At 43.5% G+C, this 15,460-nt stretch overlaps 1 protein-coding gene and 1 pseudogene across 1 annotated transcript; one reads left to right on the top strand and one right to left on the bottom strand.

The window, feature by feature from the left end:
* Positions 1–838: 838 nt before the first annotated feature.
* LOC104870634 lies at positions 839–7,251 on the bottom strand (annotated as a pseudogene).
* Positions 7,252–7,350: 99 nt separating this feature from the next.
* LOC104870605 (zinc finger protein with KRAB and SCAN domains 3-like) lies at positions 7,351–15,244 on the top strand. The gene is given in 7 exon segments (XM_033761949.1): positions 7,351–7,559; positions 9,722–10,163; positions 11,419–11,563; positions 12,686–12,750; positions 13,130–13,253; positions 14,060–14,446; positions 14,449–15,244. Coding segments are annotated over 6 exon segments (1,749 nt in total). The 5' UTR covers positions 7,351–7,559; positions 9,722–9,752; the 3' UTR covers positions 15,066–15,244.
* The last annotated feature ends 216 nt before the right edge of the window (positions 15,245–15,460 follow it).

Below are 15,460 nucleotides of genomic sequence, written 5' to 3'. Positions count from 1 at the left end.
ACCAACTTCTATCACTGATACAAAAAAACAAACAACAACAAAAGTTACTACCTCCCAGAGTCACATCTGTGACCTCCCAGAGAGCTAGGAATTAAAGAGGTACTTTGTGGAGAATAGAGGTTTTAAGATATCTTACTTATAACAAAAGTGGAAATCAAATATAGAAATGACTGCCTTGAGAATCTGGAATTTATATAAATGGAACATAGACTTCTATACTGTCAAGACCACACAGATAAAGCTGATAGGTTAATGAACATGCCACTTCAATGAAAGCACCTGAGTTCAGCTGTCACTTTTTTTTTTTTCATTTGAAACAGGGTCAGGCTGTTTGGCCCAGGCTGCCCTTGAACTTCAGGGCTTGAATGAGCTTCCTCCCTCAGCCTCCCCAGCATCTGACACTACAAGCACGTGGCACCCACACATCATAGGGATGGCTTCCTATATCATTGTGGATAATTTCATCCCCAAAAGCTTTCACTGTGTATAAAATACAAGTTACAGAAAAGACTCACCTGTGTATATTCTTGGAACTTACCTAATCTTTTAAAAGTATACACAGATTCTAGTCTTTTAGAATTGCTTAATATTCCATCCAAAAACAGCTTCTCTATACCAATTACTTCCCAATAAGATTTGGTCCCTTAAGGGATACCAGCAGGAATGAACCAAAGGACAGGGAAGGAGGAGGGTGCTGAGCACACCTGGAGAAACCACATCTGGTTTGTAAACAAGCTATTTGTTCTGAAGCAAAATACATTTGGTAAGAACAGCCCAGGCCACTTGAAAACTCTGCTTTCCAAGATGACCCCATTGAACAGCCTGGAAGTCGATGCAATTAGTCCAGTTCAACAGCAGTATGGATTCTAAAATGCCTGATGAGATTAGAGCGGTGACTGAAGGCTTTCCCACATATGTCACATTCAGAGGGCCTCTTGACATTATAAATTCTAAAATGCCTAACGATACCTATAAAGTACCAATAAACTCAGTAAGAAAAATAAAATGCTGAATAAGGTGAAGTGGTGACTGGAAGCTTTCTAACACTTGTCACACTTGTATGGTCTCTCTCTAGTGTGACTCCTCTGATGTTTCATGAGGAGTATCCACCAGCTAAAGCTCTAATTGTACTAGCAGCACTCACAGGGCTTCTCACCAGAGATGCTGGAAGAGCCCAGCATTCTGGCTGAAGGCCTTGCCATATTCTTCTCTCTTATAGTGCTTTTCCCCATTGTGGATCCTCTGGTGCTGTACAAGGTGAGTTGAGATGGAAAGCTTTCCCAAATGCTCCTGATTCATAGGGCTTCTTCGCTGTGTGGATTCTCCAGTGTCTGAGGCCACTGCTGGCACTGAAGGCTTTCCCACACTCCTCACACTGGTAGGGCTTCTCTCCAGTGGCACTCCACTGATGTTTATTCAGGCCCAACCTCTGGCTGAAGGCTTTCCCACACTCTTCATTCATATGGCTTCTCATCAGGGTGGATTCTTGTGCTGCAAAAGCACTGAGCTATGGGTGACACTTTTCCCACATTTGCTACACCTGTAATGTCTCTCATCATAGAGACGTCAATGCTGCTCTTCTACTCTACCCTCAAGTTTACAGGTTTCTTTGTACCTAGAATTCAGATGAACATTTCTTTGGAATCTGCTAGCCCCCAAATCTTCCATTTCTTCTAAGACTTCTTCCTGTGAAGCCAGCACCTGGCCTTCAGGTATCATTTGACCACCTGGAATAACAAATGGGCCAAATAATGTCATCTTTTCCTTTATGAAAGAGCAAAATCACAGGACAGGAATAGTAAGAAAGAAATAGTAAGATCCACAATACTTTAGAAATACGAATCTGGCAGAAGGAGTTAAGTAGGGATACCAAGGTCATTGGCACTGCTGAAATGGCTGGGGGAGGTGGGTGTCATTCTGAGAAAGCAGGGTTCCTAGGAAAGATGTAGACAGCACCATTATGAATGTCTGACACATATTACTCTGATAAATCTTCCATGGATTATCTGACTGAGGTACCAGGATTATCTCCATTTCATAGAGGCATAAACTGAAGGCACATGAAGCAACCTGAGCTGTCCTTTGTTATGAGGTAGATACCTGCAGGGCTTAAATTTCAATCAATGTTGTTTGGCCCCAGAGCCCACAATCTTAACTATTGTCCTAGAGAAGGCCATCAGACTTCTTGAATAGACCTGTAAAGTCTTTACCTGATTCTTGAAATTGGTGGAAACCAAAAGATTCACATTTGAGCTTTGTCACCATGGAATGAAGTTTAATGACTGTTGGTCCCTGCTTGACCTTCCCCTGTACCATGTCCTATGAGAACTCCTCTGAAAATCCATGTTCAGGCCTGAAGGAGGTACATTCAGATTCATAAAAGTAGGGGACCAAGCTAATACTTAATGGAAGAGATCACATGGACCCACAAGAAACACTTCCTAGAGTGATAGCTCAACAGAAGCACCAGGGCTTAATTTTACACCCAAGAGCAGAAGTGGGGAGAGCGAGAGTGGCCCAATATGATGTGCTGCTTTAAGCCCCCCCCAAAAAAGTCCAATTCTTATATATATTTAAAAGGTGAAATCTTATTCTCTTGCCCTTGAATGTGGGTTGTACTTAGTGGCTCACTTCTGCTGAACACAGTATATAACGTCTGTGTCATAAAAAGCATTGTGGCTTTTTTTTCCTTCTCTCCTCTGATAGTCAGCTGATATATCATAAAGATACATAAACAGCTCCCAGAAAAGACCAAAATGGTGAAGAAGTAAAACTTCCTACCAGCAACTAGTGAGCACCTAAGGCTACTGACAGCCATAAGGTGAGCCATCTTGGAAGTGGATCCACCAGTGTCAGACAAGTCACTAGATTACTATAGTCTTGGCTGACATCCTCACTGCAAACTCATGACAGGTCCTCCTACATACCTCCAGAGTTCCTAACACAAAAACTGCGATATAATGTTCTTGCTGCTTTTAAACCATTAAGGTTTAAGGGTTGTTTAAGTAGCAACACAGAATTAAGACATGTAGCTAATAGCCAGCCAACCTGGGTCACCAAAATTTAATGGACAGAAACCCAAATTCCTCTTCTCACCTGAATCCCAGGCTCACTAAGGTCTTGTACCAGATCTTCAGCCATGACTACTGCCTCCTTCCTCCTCTCTGGATGATGCTTTTGTACCCAGGCCTGCAAGTCCTTGGGCAGGATGGAAAGGAACTGCTCCAGCACCAGCAGATCCCAGTTCTGCTCCTTGCTGTGGGTCTCTGGCCTCAACTACTGATGACAGAGCTTGTGGAGCCGGCTCAGAGCTTCTCAGGGACCAGGAATCTCTTGATAACAAAACTACCTAAAAAGTTGGCATGAGGCCTCCTGGCCAGAAAAGCTATTCACTTGAAGGTAGGTATCTTGGTTCCAGAGAGGATCTTCCTCTACTCTACAATTTTAACTCCATACTGTTCCTCTGTTGAAGCCATTCTGGAATTTAGAAGGCATAGGCCAGCCTGGGTGAAGGAAAAATGGTGATTTAATGGTTTATGGTTTAATCTTCTGAGGGAGGATTCATCTAACAACAGAATATTATGTATTAATGGTAAGTAAAGTAGTGGACAAAATGTTGTCATTTATGCTAATACAAATACTTACATATGTCTAGAAACTAGAAAAGGGTATGTCAAACTAATGGCCTCAATTCCTCACCTTCCTAACCATGTACTTTTTAGTGCTTTTCTTGTGACTTTGGGCTCAACTGTTGACTGATTTGGCCAATGTAATATTAGCAAATGTGATGCAGAGACTTCAGAGGTACCTGTGTGATTGGGCTTGTTTACCCTTGCCCTCTGAAAGGGCCAGAAGAAGAACATGCCCAGGCTAGTCTTCAGATGGTAAGAGACACATGGCACAGAATCAAGTCACTCCACTGCATATACAAGACTACCCGAGACCAGCTAGCAGCCAGGTGCCTGGCAGCTGAGTACACCTAGCCTGTGATCTCTAAAGAGTTGTGTATACCCTTCAGCTGACTGCACAGATACAAGTAAGCTCTGCCCACCCCCTGGTTAGCTCTGACCACATATATTCAGGTATTGTTTATTATATCACATTACTGTAGCATCACATAACCAATGTAAGGGAGTAGGGGAAGCACATAACTGTGGAATAAGTATTCCACTGAATACTATGTACTTTTCCCTGATTATTGCACCACTTGATATAAAATAGTGACTGGTGGGGATACAGCTCAGTAGTAGAATGCTTGCCCTGGGTTTGATCCACAGCACTAGCACAACAAAACAACACAAAACAAACCTGGTAACAGTCAATATATGATAGCTATGTGTGGAGAACAGGCTACACAAAACTAGCTAGGGTAGGCATGGTGCTCAGTGGCACCATTCCTGCCTCGCAAGTGCAAGGTCCTGAGTTTGATCCCCAGTACCAAAACACAAAAGCAAAAAACAAACAAAAAACCTAGCTAGGATATCAGATTACAGAGGCTTGAACTAAATATCCAGAAGAAAAAAAATAAAAATGCTCTGACTGGCTATAGAGCATTGAAACAGTGCTGCGTAAGAGCACATACATTTGATTGAGATAAAATAACAAACTGGAAATCAGTAGGCAGAGGAAAGGCAATGGGAAGGGATCCAACACCACAGACCAAGCAAATAGCACAAACAAAAGTATTTAAGGAAAAATGTCTCTAAGGACAGGAAGAAATCCTGGTGTCTGACTACAGAGTGTGGGGTATGGGTAAAAAAAAAATGTGTGACAAGAAATGAAGTTAAAAAGATGCCTAGGGGCCAGGAATTTATCTCAGTGGCTCATTGGCACTGCACCTGCCTCACAAGCACAAGATCATGAATTTGATCCCCGATATTGGTGGGGGGGTGGGGGGATGCTAATGGGGAATAAAAAACTGCCTTCAATTCCAAGCTAAAATGTTGAGTTGACTGTATGGCCAAGCTAGTTCCTCTTTTTCTTGCATCCTGGCCCTTAGTGAGTGTGCCTCCAGCCAGTTTCCTTCTGTGCTGAGGGCCCAGCTCTGCCTAACTGACTTAGAATATTTTCTAACTAACTTAGATGTCTATAATACCTTCTCTCATAGAGGAAGAGGGAAACAGGTTCCCTCAAGCCTCTTTTAGAAGAGCATCAATTTCATTCATGAGGTTGGACCCCTCATGGTCTAATCACCTTTCAAATGCTGCACCACTTAATGACATAAGCTTGGGAGTTGGGTTTTCACACAGGAATGTTGTGGAGGCACAAATATAACTGGTAAGTTAGCCTTTCCCGCAAGTGGGCACAGTTTAGAACTAAGAGAAAATAGGCCAGGCATGGTGGCACACGCCTGTAAACCCAGCACTCGGGAGGCTGAGGCAGAAGGATCGCTGTGAGTTGGAGGCCAGTCTGGGCTACATAGTGAGTTCCAGGTCAGTCTCAACTACATAGTGAGACCCTGTCTCAAAAACAAATAAACAACAACAACAACAACAAAAAAAACACTAAGAGAAAATGCTGTGCTTTGTTACTCCTCCCTGTGGGGAAAGAGAATCTTGGACTTCTTTGGGAAGGAAGAAATGGCAACACAATAATAGGAGAGAACTTCAGCTATCCACTTAATAATAGATTGTTCATTCAGATAGAAGACCAAAAGATTCTGGGGTGAAACCATTATTTTAACCTTTTAGTATTTAAATATGTCATTTCACTGTTTGCTGAATTCCACTGTTTTGGTGAGACCGCAACTGTAATTCCTATCATTATTCCCTTACATATATAGATCTATCTATATATAAAGGACATCTTTTTCCTAGTTGCTTCAAGATTAAAAACAACAACAACAACAACAACAACAACAACAACAAAACTTTAGCCGGGTGTGGTGGCGCATGCCTGTAATCCCACCACTTGGGAGGCTGGGGCAGGAGGATCGCTGTGAGTTCAAGACCAGCCTGTGCTACAAGTGAGTTCCAGGTCATTCTCAACTACAGAGTGGGACCCTGTCTCAAAAAAACCAACCAACCAAACAAATAAGCAAAAAAACCCACTTTAGTGTGTGAAGTTTAATCATGAAATGCTTAAGTGTTATTTTATGTATATTTATTCTTCTTAGGATATATTGAACTTCTTTGGATTGGATTTTTTTTTTTCACCAGCTTTGGGTAAATTTTGACCTAGTGTTTCTTCAAAATTTTGCTATCATTCTCTTTTTCCTTTTCCTATAGGGCTCCAATTAGATGAAAATTAGAATATTTTATACTGATCTAATATCACTGACCACAAATTCTTTTCTTCAGTCCTAAATGCAGTTTTAATGACCTCCTTATCTGTACTATGCCAATATTACATTGTCATAACTACAATATATTTACTTTTTTGGTACCAGGGATTGAACCCAGGTCTACATTCGTGCTGGGCAAGCACTATATTACTGAGTTACATCCTAGCCTACTACGGATTTATCATTTAGGGCAAATTTCTGCACTTCCTTCATTTGATCAAAAACATCATTTTCATATTCCATATAAATTTAGCATAGACCAATTAAGTTCCATAGAGCACACTATTGGAATTTTAATTAGCGTTGCAATTAATTTACATTTTAAGAAGGAATGACATCTTCATGATATCATTTTCTCATATATACATTGTATATGTCAAGGTTTTTGGTTTTTTGTTGTTGTTGTTTGTTTTGTTTTTGTTTTTGTTTTTTTGGTACCGGGGATCGAACTCAGGTCTTTGTGCTTGCAAGGCAGGCGGTGGAACCACTGAGCTAAATCCTCGGCCCTCAAGGGTTTATTTTTATATATAAAGCTTTATAATCTTTTCATTAAGGCATCTTCTGTATTTCTTTGCTTCTGAAATTATCTTTTTTAAACAATTTCTTTTTTTCTGAGACGAGGTCTCACTGTGTAACCCAGGCTGGCCTCGAATTCACGGAGATCCTCCTTCCCCAGCCCCCTCCTGAATGCTGGGATCACAGGAATACACACACTACCACGCCCAGCTAGAAAGTACATTTTCTAACTCGTGCGGACGATGGGAAACGTAATTGTGAATTGTAATTTGGATGGTAGATTTGTCTTGGATTTTCTAGGTATGCCATCAGCATTCTCTTTATATATTTTCCAGGGTTTTTGTCCTTATACAAGCAAATAAAATTTAAATTCTTTTTACTACCTTTTAGTAGCAAAATACACAATTCCTCCCTTAACGTGTCTCCTTAGCTAGACCTGGAAAACTGGGGTTTCGACGCGGGGGTGGAGAGCGGAACCAGCGAGAGGCGAGGCTAGAGCGGCCGGAAGCGTCTGTGTGTGCGCGCGGGGGCCGCCGGTCTGGGAGGCCAGTTGACTTCCAGGCTGGTTCCTTCGGTCGGAGACCCGGATGTGGGCCCGTGTCTATTGGAGCCTGAGGCGGGTGGTTCCCTGGTCCCCTAGAAGGAGCGAGAGTCTCCATGTGACCGCCCTTGTTCCCTCAGTCGGGGTTCTTGGGCGAGCGGTCATGTAGGCAACCTTGACAGTGGGAGCCACTGTGCACTTATTTCTCCAGGACACTGGGTAAGTTCCAGCCTTTTATCTGTGGTACTGAACACGAACCAGAACTTTGAAATCTGGTCGCTTGGTTGGCATAAGGCCTGTAGCAGTTATTGCCTGTGACTTTTTGGCCAGACCGTTAATTTTTGTGCCTTTTTTTTTTTTTTTCCTGGTACCGGGGATCGAACTCAGTACTTTGCGCTTGCCAGCCAGGCACGGCACCACTGAGCTATTCCCGACCCTGTGCCTTATTTCATTGCTTTGCAAGTGGGAGAACGATACCACCTCATTTGCTGAGCGTTGTAAAGATTAAATGAGTTGCTATGTTTAAGGCATTTAAAATGGTACCAGACACAGAGCACAGTTTAACGGTTTTCTGTTTTTATTGACTGTGACAGCACATTGTTCTCAGTAAGTAGCCTTAGTGACTGCCGTGTTACTTTATTTTGAATTACAGTGTCATCCATCCATTCTCTTTGTAACGGATGGTTTCTAAATTTTAGGAGGGGAAAAATAATATACCCCAAAGAGCCTGACCCAAAGGAAAGCCTCAAACTGGTTATGCTGAAACTCCCAAAGGCTCACCTTTCCTTTGACTGGAGACTCAGGACGAGCAGAGAGGTTTGTAAAAGTGAAAAAGGACTAAACAGAACACAGGGCGTACTCTTAATTAAAATTGAGGAAGGCCAGGGTACTATACTATTAGCTGGTATTAATATAGTACCCACTACATTCGAGGTGCTATTCTAATAATGTTATACTCAAATTTACCAAATGCTCACAACTCTTATTTACTGTCACCATCTCTCTTTTAGATGAAGTGAGGATAGAGATGTGAAATTTACCAAGCTCTCCCTGCTAGTAGGTAGCCAAGCCAGGATTACAAGCCCAGGAAGCCAAGCTTCAGTGTCTGTGTCCCTAACCAGACTATAATGGGCATTACAAAACCACCAAACCAAACAAGGAAGGAAAGCAGGAGAGAAGTGACATGTGAGATTCTGAAATGGGCAGCAACATCAGAGCCATGGAAATAGTAACTGTGGAGGTTCTTTTATCTAGTTAAATCTGCAGAAGTCTTGGTAGACTTGTTCATGTTTTGCTGCCTATAGTGTGTTGAAGGCTGAACCAGCGACCAAGTCTGGAGTCCTGTCTGCAGGGCTTTCTTTGAAGGAGGCAGGTCTTAAAGAAGAAGGAAGAGTAGCAGGTGGTTAGGCATAGGTAAGGACCAGAAGTAGCTTCTGCACTCTTCAGGGTCAGCATTAATGATATGTTCTGATTTTTTATTTTTCTGAGAAACTAAACCCCTTCCAGCCCTGGTAAGGAATCCCTACTTTCAATTAGTTGAATTTGTCAGTTCAGGCAATTGTTTGTTTGTATAAGCCTCATATGCATGCATCTAGCATTTAAAAACTTAGTTCTTTTTCTTTTGACACAGGACCTATCTTTTTTTTTTTTTTTTTTTTTTTTTTTTTTTTTTTTTTTTTTTTTTTTTTTTTTTTTTTTTCTTTTTACCCTAAATGTGGTGTCTTGATCACAGGGAAGATTGTTTCCTATTGCTACCTGACAATTTACCAGACATTTACAGGTTGTACAAAACCTCATTATTTTAAGTTCTGCAGGTCAGAAGGCCAGAAAGGCTCAGCTGAGTTGTTTCTGGTTTTCCAAAGTTGAGGTCAAGATGTTAGTAGTGTTGGGCTGTTTTCTGGAGGCTGTGGGATGGAGCCTCGTTGAGGTAGGAGGTAGAATTAAGTTCCTTGTGATCAGGCTGGTTAGTCTGACAAGATACTAAATCATACTCGAGTCCTGGAGATCAGGGCAGCAAATCTTTGGGGTCATATCTGAATTTGACCAACCTGAGACCACATAGCCAAAGGATCACTCAGAGCCATTTGTGGAGAGGGGCTTCCTAGAAAGTCCAGGAAGTAGCCTGGGTCTTCCAGTTTCACTGTCTGAGTTAGGGGTGCAGGGGCTGCCTAGACCCACACCTTGGGACTATTTGGAGGGAACTTAATGGTGAAGTACAGCTTTGTGGCAGTGCAGAACAGGATGCCACAGAGGCACTTGAACATGGAGAAGAAATCTGCACAGCTGCTCCCCGGAAAATCTCCCAGCTCTGGGGCTGCACAGTAGGAGCAGTTTATAAGCTTAGTGACAGAATGATTTTTCACCTTTCTGGTCTCCTGCAGAAACACCCCTCACACCTCAGGTTGGCAGCGAATGATGGCTAGGGAACCGAGTGAATGCACGGCCTTGGATGCCCGCTCTGCAGAGGACCAAATGGGACTTCTGGTTGTGAAGGTGGAGGAGGAAGAGGCCTCTGCCTGGGTGGAGGAGAACAATGTGCTAGGCCCAGAGCATGCCCGCCTGTGTTTCCGTGCCTTTCGCTACCCTGAGGCTGCTGGCCCCCAAGAGGTCTTAAATCAGCTCCGTGACCTCTGCCATCAGTGGCTGCAGCCCAAGACCCACAGCAAGGAGCAGATCCTGGAGCTGCTGGTGCTGGAGCAGTTCCTGGCCATCCTGCCGGAGGAGCTACAGGCCTGGGTGTGCGCGCAGCACCCAGGGAGTGGAGAAGAAGCTGCAGTGCTACTGCAGTTTTTGGAGGAGCAGCTGGAGGAGTCACCGCTGCAGGTAGAACAGGTTTAGTATCAAGAGCTGTGGTTCATGCCTCTCTGAGACCGCATGGTTGCAATGAGAGCATTCCTTTATGATCCAGTTGTAGGTGTCTCTGTACCATGGACCTCTTTGGAAGTGAGGGAGAGTAGATTGGACTCCTCAGAATGCTGTTTTTATGCACATACAGGGAAATATGAAGGATTGCAAAGAAACATAATCCTATTAAACTTCTGTTAGGAAAGTATTAAACAACTTTGATAAAGCTAGATAAGTGCTTTTTTATCGATGCATTGAATAGTAAGACCTAAGGATAAGGCTAATAGCTGGTCGTTTGAAAGTGCTGATAAAGGTGAATGACTCTGGAGATACTGCTCCATTATAAAGTGCTGTGGGAATGTATGTAGTTTCTCTTGGACAGAAAGTCATGGGACTGCTTATGCTACATTTTTCTTAGAGATTAGTTGAAAATAAGACTAGTTATTTTCCTAAATACATGAACCTCTGGTTTTGAACCTCTGGTAAAAAAATGAGCTGGTGTTACTTCCATCTTTTCTGTTTTATGACCCCAGTCCCTCTTTGTGTCATGCAATGTCCTAGTGCACCTTCCCTCAGCAACACAGGGCCAGGCCTTCAAACCAATGACCAGGACACCAGGGTTCTCAAATCGATGACACTGAATTCTGTAACAATGAAGTCATTTTGAATCTCTTAACCTTGTTCTTTATGAATAATGAGGGAAATTCTGAGCTGCACTTGGGAAAGTTTCTTGAAAAGTGTAATTTAATCATAAATGTCTTTAGACAGAAACCTGAATGTATTAAGGATATCCCATATGCCAGGTCCTCGGCTGGGGGAATCTCACATACTCTGATCCTATTTACTAGTTTCCCCAAGCCCTGTAAGTTATCTTCACTTTTCAGGTAAGGAAAATTTGAGGTTTTTTTTTTTTTAGAATTTCCTGCCAGTTTCCAAAAGGTTTTCATAAAAGCACAAATATGTACAAAAAGGGAATGCAGTGGTTTAGAGAATGGACTCTAGTTATCTTGCTGAGCTGCCAAGTTAACATTATCACTTATTAGCTGAGTGACTTGAGTAAACTGCTTAAACTCAGCCTCAATTTCCCAGACATCAAACCCAGATAATACCATTGTACAGCACTGTCTGAATTGAATGGGTTAATATACCTAAACTCTTATGGACAATGCCTACACAATAGAAAATGCTTACAAATAGCTTGATGGATAAATAAAAGTAAGTGAATATTTTCTAGGTCCCAGGTGATAAGGGACAAGGACTTCTGTGTTGCAAGGTGGAACTGGTGACAACGGCCCAGTGGTCACACAGCAGCCAAATCCAGGCAGAGAAGCCTCTGCTCAAGCATGAATCTCTACACTCATGGCCCTCACAAGACACAGGTGAATATACTCTCCTGGCCAGTCTGCATTCTGCAGGCCTCACCCAATTTTACTGAAGGGTAGTCTGGAAGATCTGCTGATGTTACTTTATGTGCTTATCACTGATCAACTCTACTTTGAGTCTGAAAAGAGAAATTAGTAACACAGTGGTGAAGAGCTTTCCTGACCAGGCCTGACACATTAAATGAAATGTCACCAGAACTTGGATTTGGATGGGCTTAGTTCTCCATTCTTCTGACATGAAATTGTGGCGCCTCCCTTATAACTGTTGTGGTTAGCACTGAGGATAGAGCCTCTAGTGAGACAGAACCCTTCTCCATGGAGCTTCTACTCTGTGCAGAAGATGCTAAAGAGACATTAGTAACACAGTTTTAGATAGCAGTGACTCCTAAGAAAAAAACACAGTTTATAATGTCAGACACAATATTGAACAATTGTACAATGATTGCATTTTAAATGACACAAATCTCCTAACCTTAGGTCTATTACTAAAATAACATGATATTCACTTGGCAAGAAAAGACTGTGTCCTCAGGTGACCTCTCCTGTCCCCTGAACACATATGTAAGTCCTCGAGACCCTTGGCACTGGGACACCCAGCCAACATGCAGTCTTCATTTTTCAGCAGAGATTCTAGCCTATGTCACTGTTTCTTTTAGTGTTTGCCTCCTATAAAGAAGCCTACAGTTCATTTTGACTTTTTTCTCTTGAGTCTACGCAAACAGACTCCCATTTCTGCCTTTCTGGGTCCAGAATTGACTGATCTCTTTTAGTTTTCCAAAACCAAGGAAGAATATACTCTCACAGCTCCTAAAGACATAATGAGCAAAAATCCTCCTATTCCCTAGCAACTTCACAAGAGCTTCTAAGGGCACAGTTTTTTGTTTTAATTCATTTCACCACTCCATACAAGTATGCTGCTTTCTGCAGTTTTTACATCTTTGCAGAATACAATAGATGTCTTTGGGCTCAGGGATTTGAGCCGGTGGGATTGGGCACATTAGGAGCACTCTGTATAAACTTGTGTGGCAAAATTGATAATCGAGTTTTTGAACTCAGATTCTCCAAGGCAGGGAGGCTGATGCCAGGGCAGATCTCATCCTGGACTTCTTTTCATACTAGTTGCCCGGGGAGGCAGCTTCACGGAAGATGCAGTGGCAGCTAACAGGCTCCCTCCAGAGTCTCAGGTAAGCTGCATCCCCTTCCTTTCCCAATGTCCTAAATACTGTACTATTCCCTGTGAAGGTACTGCCCTGCCCACCCCACCTCTTCCTGCATCCTGGATCTTCCACCCCAATCCTGGGGATATGAATTTTCTCTTTTATCCCAAGGTTGCTTATCACCAGCTTCATGGAAGTGCACACTTATGGGGTTTGTCCAGTGTTTTTTGTTTTTTTTTTGCACCAGGGATCAAACTCGGGACCTTTGCACTTGTGAGGCAGGCAGTAGAACCACTGAGCTAAATCGCCAGTGGGGTTTGTCCTGTTGTATAACTGGCTTGCAGTATTGCCTGTTTCCTAGATGCTGCTTACTCCATATCTCTTTGGTCATTTTCTGTTGCTTTAGAGGTTGCTGAAAATGGAAGACATGGCCCTGACTCTTTCCCCTGGGAGGACACAGCTAGGTCCTTTGCAGGTGAACCTGTGCAGAGATGAAAGGCAGCAGAGCTGTGGCCACCCTGGCTCCCTAGGTAAGACTGAGGGGCCCTAGTTCTCCTGAGGGGTCTCACCATGCTTTGCAGTGAGAACCTGCTGGCCCTGGCAGCCTTTCAGAACTGTTGGTTCCCATTGTGTAGAGCTACAGAACCACCATTTTTGAAACTACCAGCTTCTTAAACCTCTGATCTTGTTTTCTTATGTGCCCTGCTGTGTTCTAGTCAGTAAGTGGGATGAAGCAGCTAAGCCTAGCACAAATCTGGCTCAGAGAAGATGCACAACAAATGTTAATTTCTGGGCTGGGGCTGGGGCACAGTATTAGAGTGCTTGCTTAGTATATATTTCTTCCGCTTGCCTTCCCGTCCCAATAGGTGTTTTGTTTGAGACCCTGCCTCTCCTTAGGCACAGGCCAAGATAATCCCTAACCTTTGGTCACTGGCCAAGTTCTGACTCTCAGATATTTCTTATGTAATACTTCAGAAATCCTTCAACTTGCCCTGTTTACTGCCACCACCTGCTGAGTCCTTTCAGTATCTAATCTCAGTGTGTGGCCCTGCCTTACTGTTCTTATTGCTTAGCAGCCCCCTCCTCCAAACTAGCACCGTGGTGTGTCCCCGGCACTCTCTCCATTCCCACCTGTACCTTCTCCCCTGGCCCCATCCCATTCTCAGGTCTCTTCCTCCCAGCACTCTGTAGCCTCTTTTATTCCCATCCTCCTTCCTGCACTTCAGTCCTCCTTGGCATGCAGAGACCCCTGCAATTCTTGTCTCCCTGGTGCTCATCACAGAGCTTTCCTCCCATACAGGGCACAATTGACCTTTGTTGGCCTTTGTTGTTTCAGGTGGTGAAATACAGGCTAAGATCAGGGGCTTGTCTCCAGCTGAGGAGCATCCAGGACAAGATCCTGGGCAGACTCCCTGCCACCTGGGTGAGGACACTGCCCAAGTTCCTGCTAGTGCTGAAGCTGGTGAATGGGAAGACAGGTTACAAAGAAAGCAGAAAAATGCCACTCAAACACACAGGAGGATCCATACTGGAGAGAAACCCTATGAGTGTGAGGAATGTGGGAAGACCTTCATCAGGAGCTCTGCCCTGGTCATTCACCAGAGAATCCACACAGGAGAGAAGCCATATGAATGTGAAGAGTGTGGCAAGGCCTTTAGTCATAGCTCAGACCTTATCAAACACCAGAGAACACACACAGGAGAGAAGCCTTACAAGTGTGAGGACTTACTGGAGAGAAACCCTATGAGTGTGAGGAATGTGGGAAGACCTTCATCAGGAGCTCTGCCCTGGTCATTCACCAGAGAATCCACACAGGAGAGAAGCCATATGAATGTGAAGAGTGTGGCAAGGCCTTTAGTCATAGCTCAGACCTTATCAAACACCAGAGAACACACACAGGAGAGAAGCCTTACAAGTGTGAGGACTGTGGGAAAACCTTCAGCCAGAGTTGTAGCCTCCTTAAACATCACAGAATTCACACTGGGGAGAAGCCATACCAGTGCACCATGTGTGGCAAAGCCTTTAGGCGGAGTTCCCATCTCCAGAGACACCAGAGGATCCATGGTGATAGAAATGAACAGGAACTTCGGCTTGGAGAGGCCTGTGAAGGTCAGGCTAAAATGGAAAGCCACTGGGAAAATGTTGAAATTCCCATGTCTTATAAATGTAATGAGTGCGAGAAAAGTTTTACTCAGAAAATGGGACTTATTGAACATCAAAAAATCCACACCGGTGAGAAGCCCCATCAGTGTGGTGCATGTGGAAAAGGCTTCACCCGAAGTTCATACCTCATTCAACATCAGAGGAGCCACGTTGGCAAAAAAAAAATTCTATCACAGTGACCCACTGTATGCATAGTAAAGTTGGTACTTATGTCACTGAACTGAAGCTACCTGGAGTCTTGCTACAGAATTTGTGAGTTGGGGTTTTATTTACTAATATACATCATGTATTAGAAAATACATTCTGGCCTGGCGTGGTGGCGCATGCCTGTAATCCCAGCACTCAGGAGGCTGAGGCAGGAGGATTGCTATGAGTTCAAGACCAGCCTGGGCTACATAGTGTGTTCCAGGTCTGTTTCAAGTACATAGTGAGACCCTCTCAAAAAACAAAAAAACATGGGCCGGGGATTTAGCTCAGTGGTTCCATCGCCTGCCTTGCAAGCGTAGAGACCTGAGTTCGATCCCCGGTACCAAAAAAGACAAACAGAAAATACATTCTGTATGAGGTGAATTAT

The sequence above is a fragment of the Fukomys damarensis genome, unplaced genomic scaffold (genome assembly GCF_012274545.1).
Source record: "Fukomys damarensis isolate Sample0158 unplaced genomic scaffold, DMR_v1.0_HiC HiC_scaffold_10, whole genome shotgun sequence".
NCBI lineage: Eukaryota > Metazoa > Chordata > Mammalia > Rodentia > Bathyergidae > Fukomys > Fukomys damarensis.
This window is presented reverse-complemented; position numbering and strand designations above follow the sequence as displayed.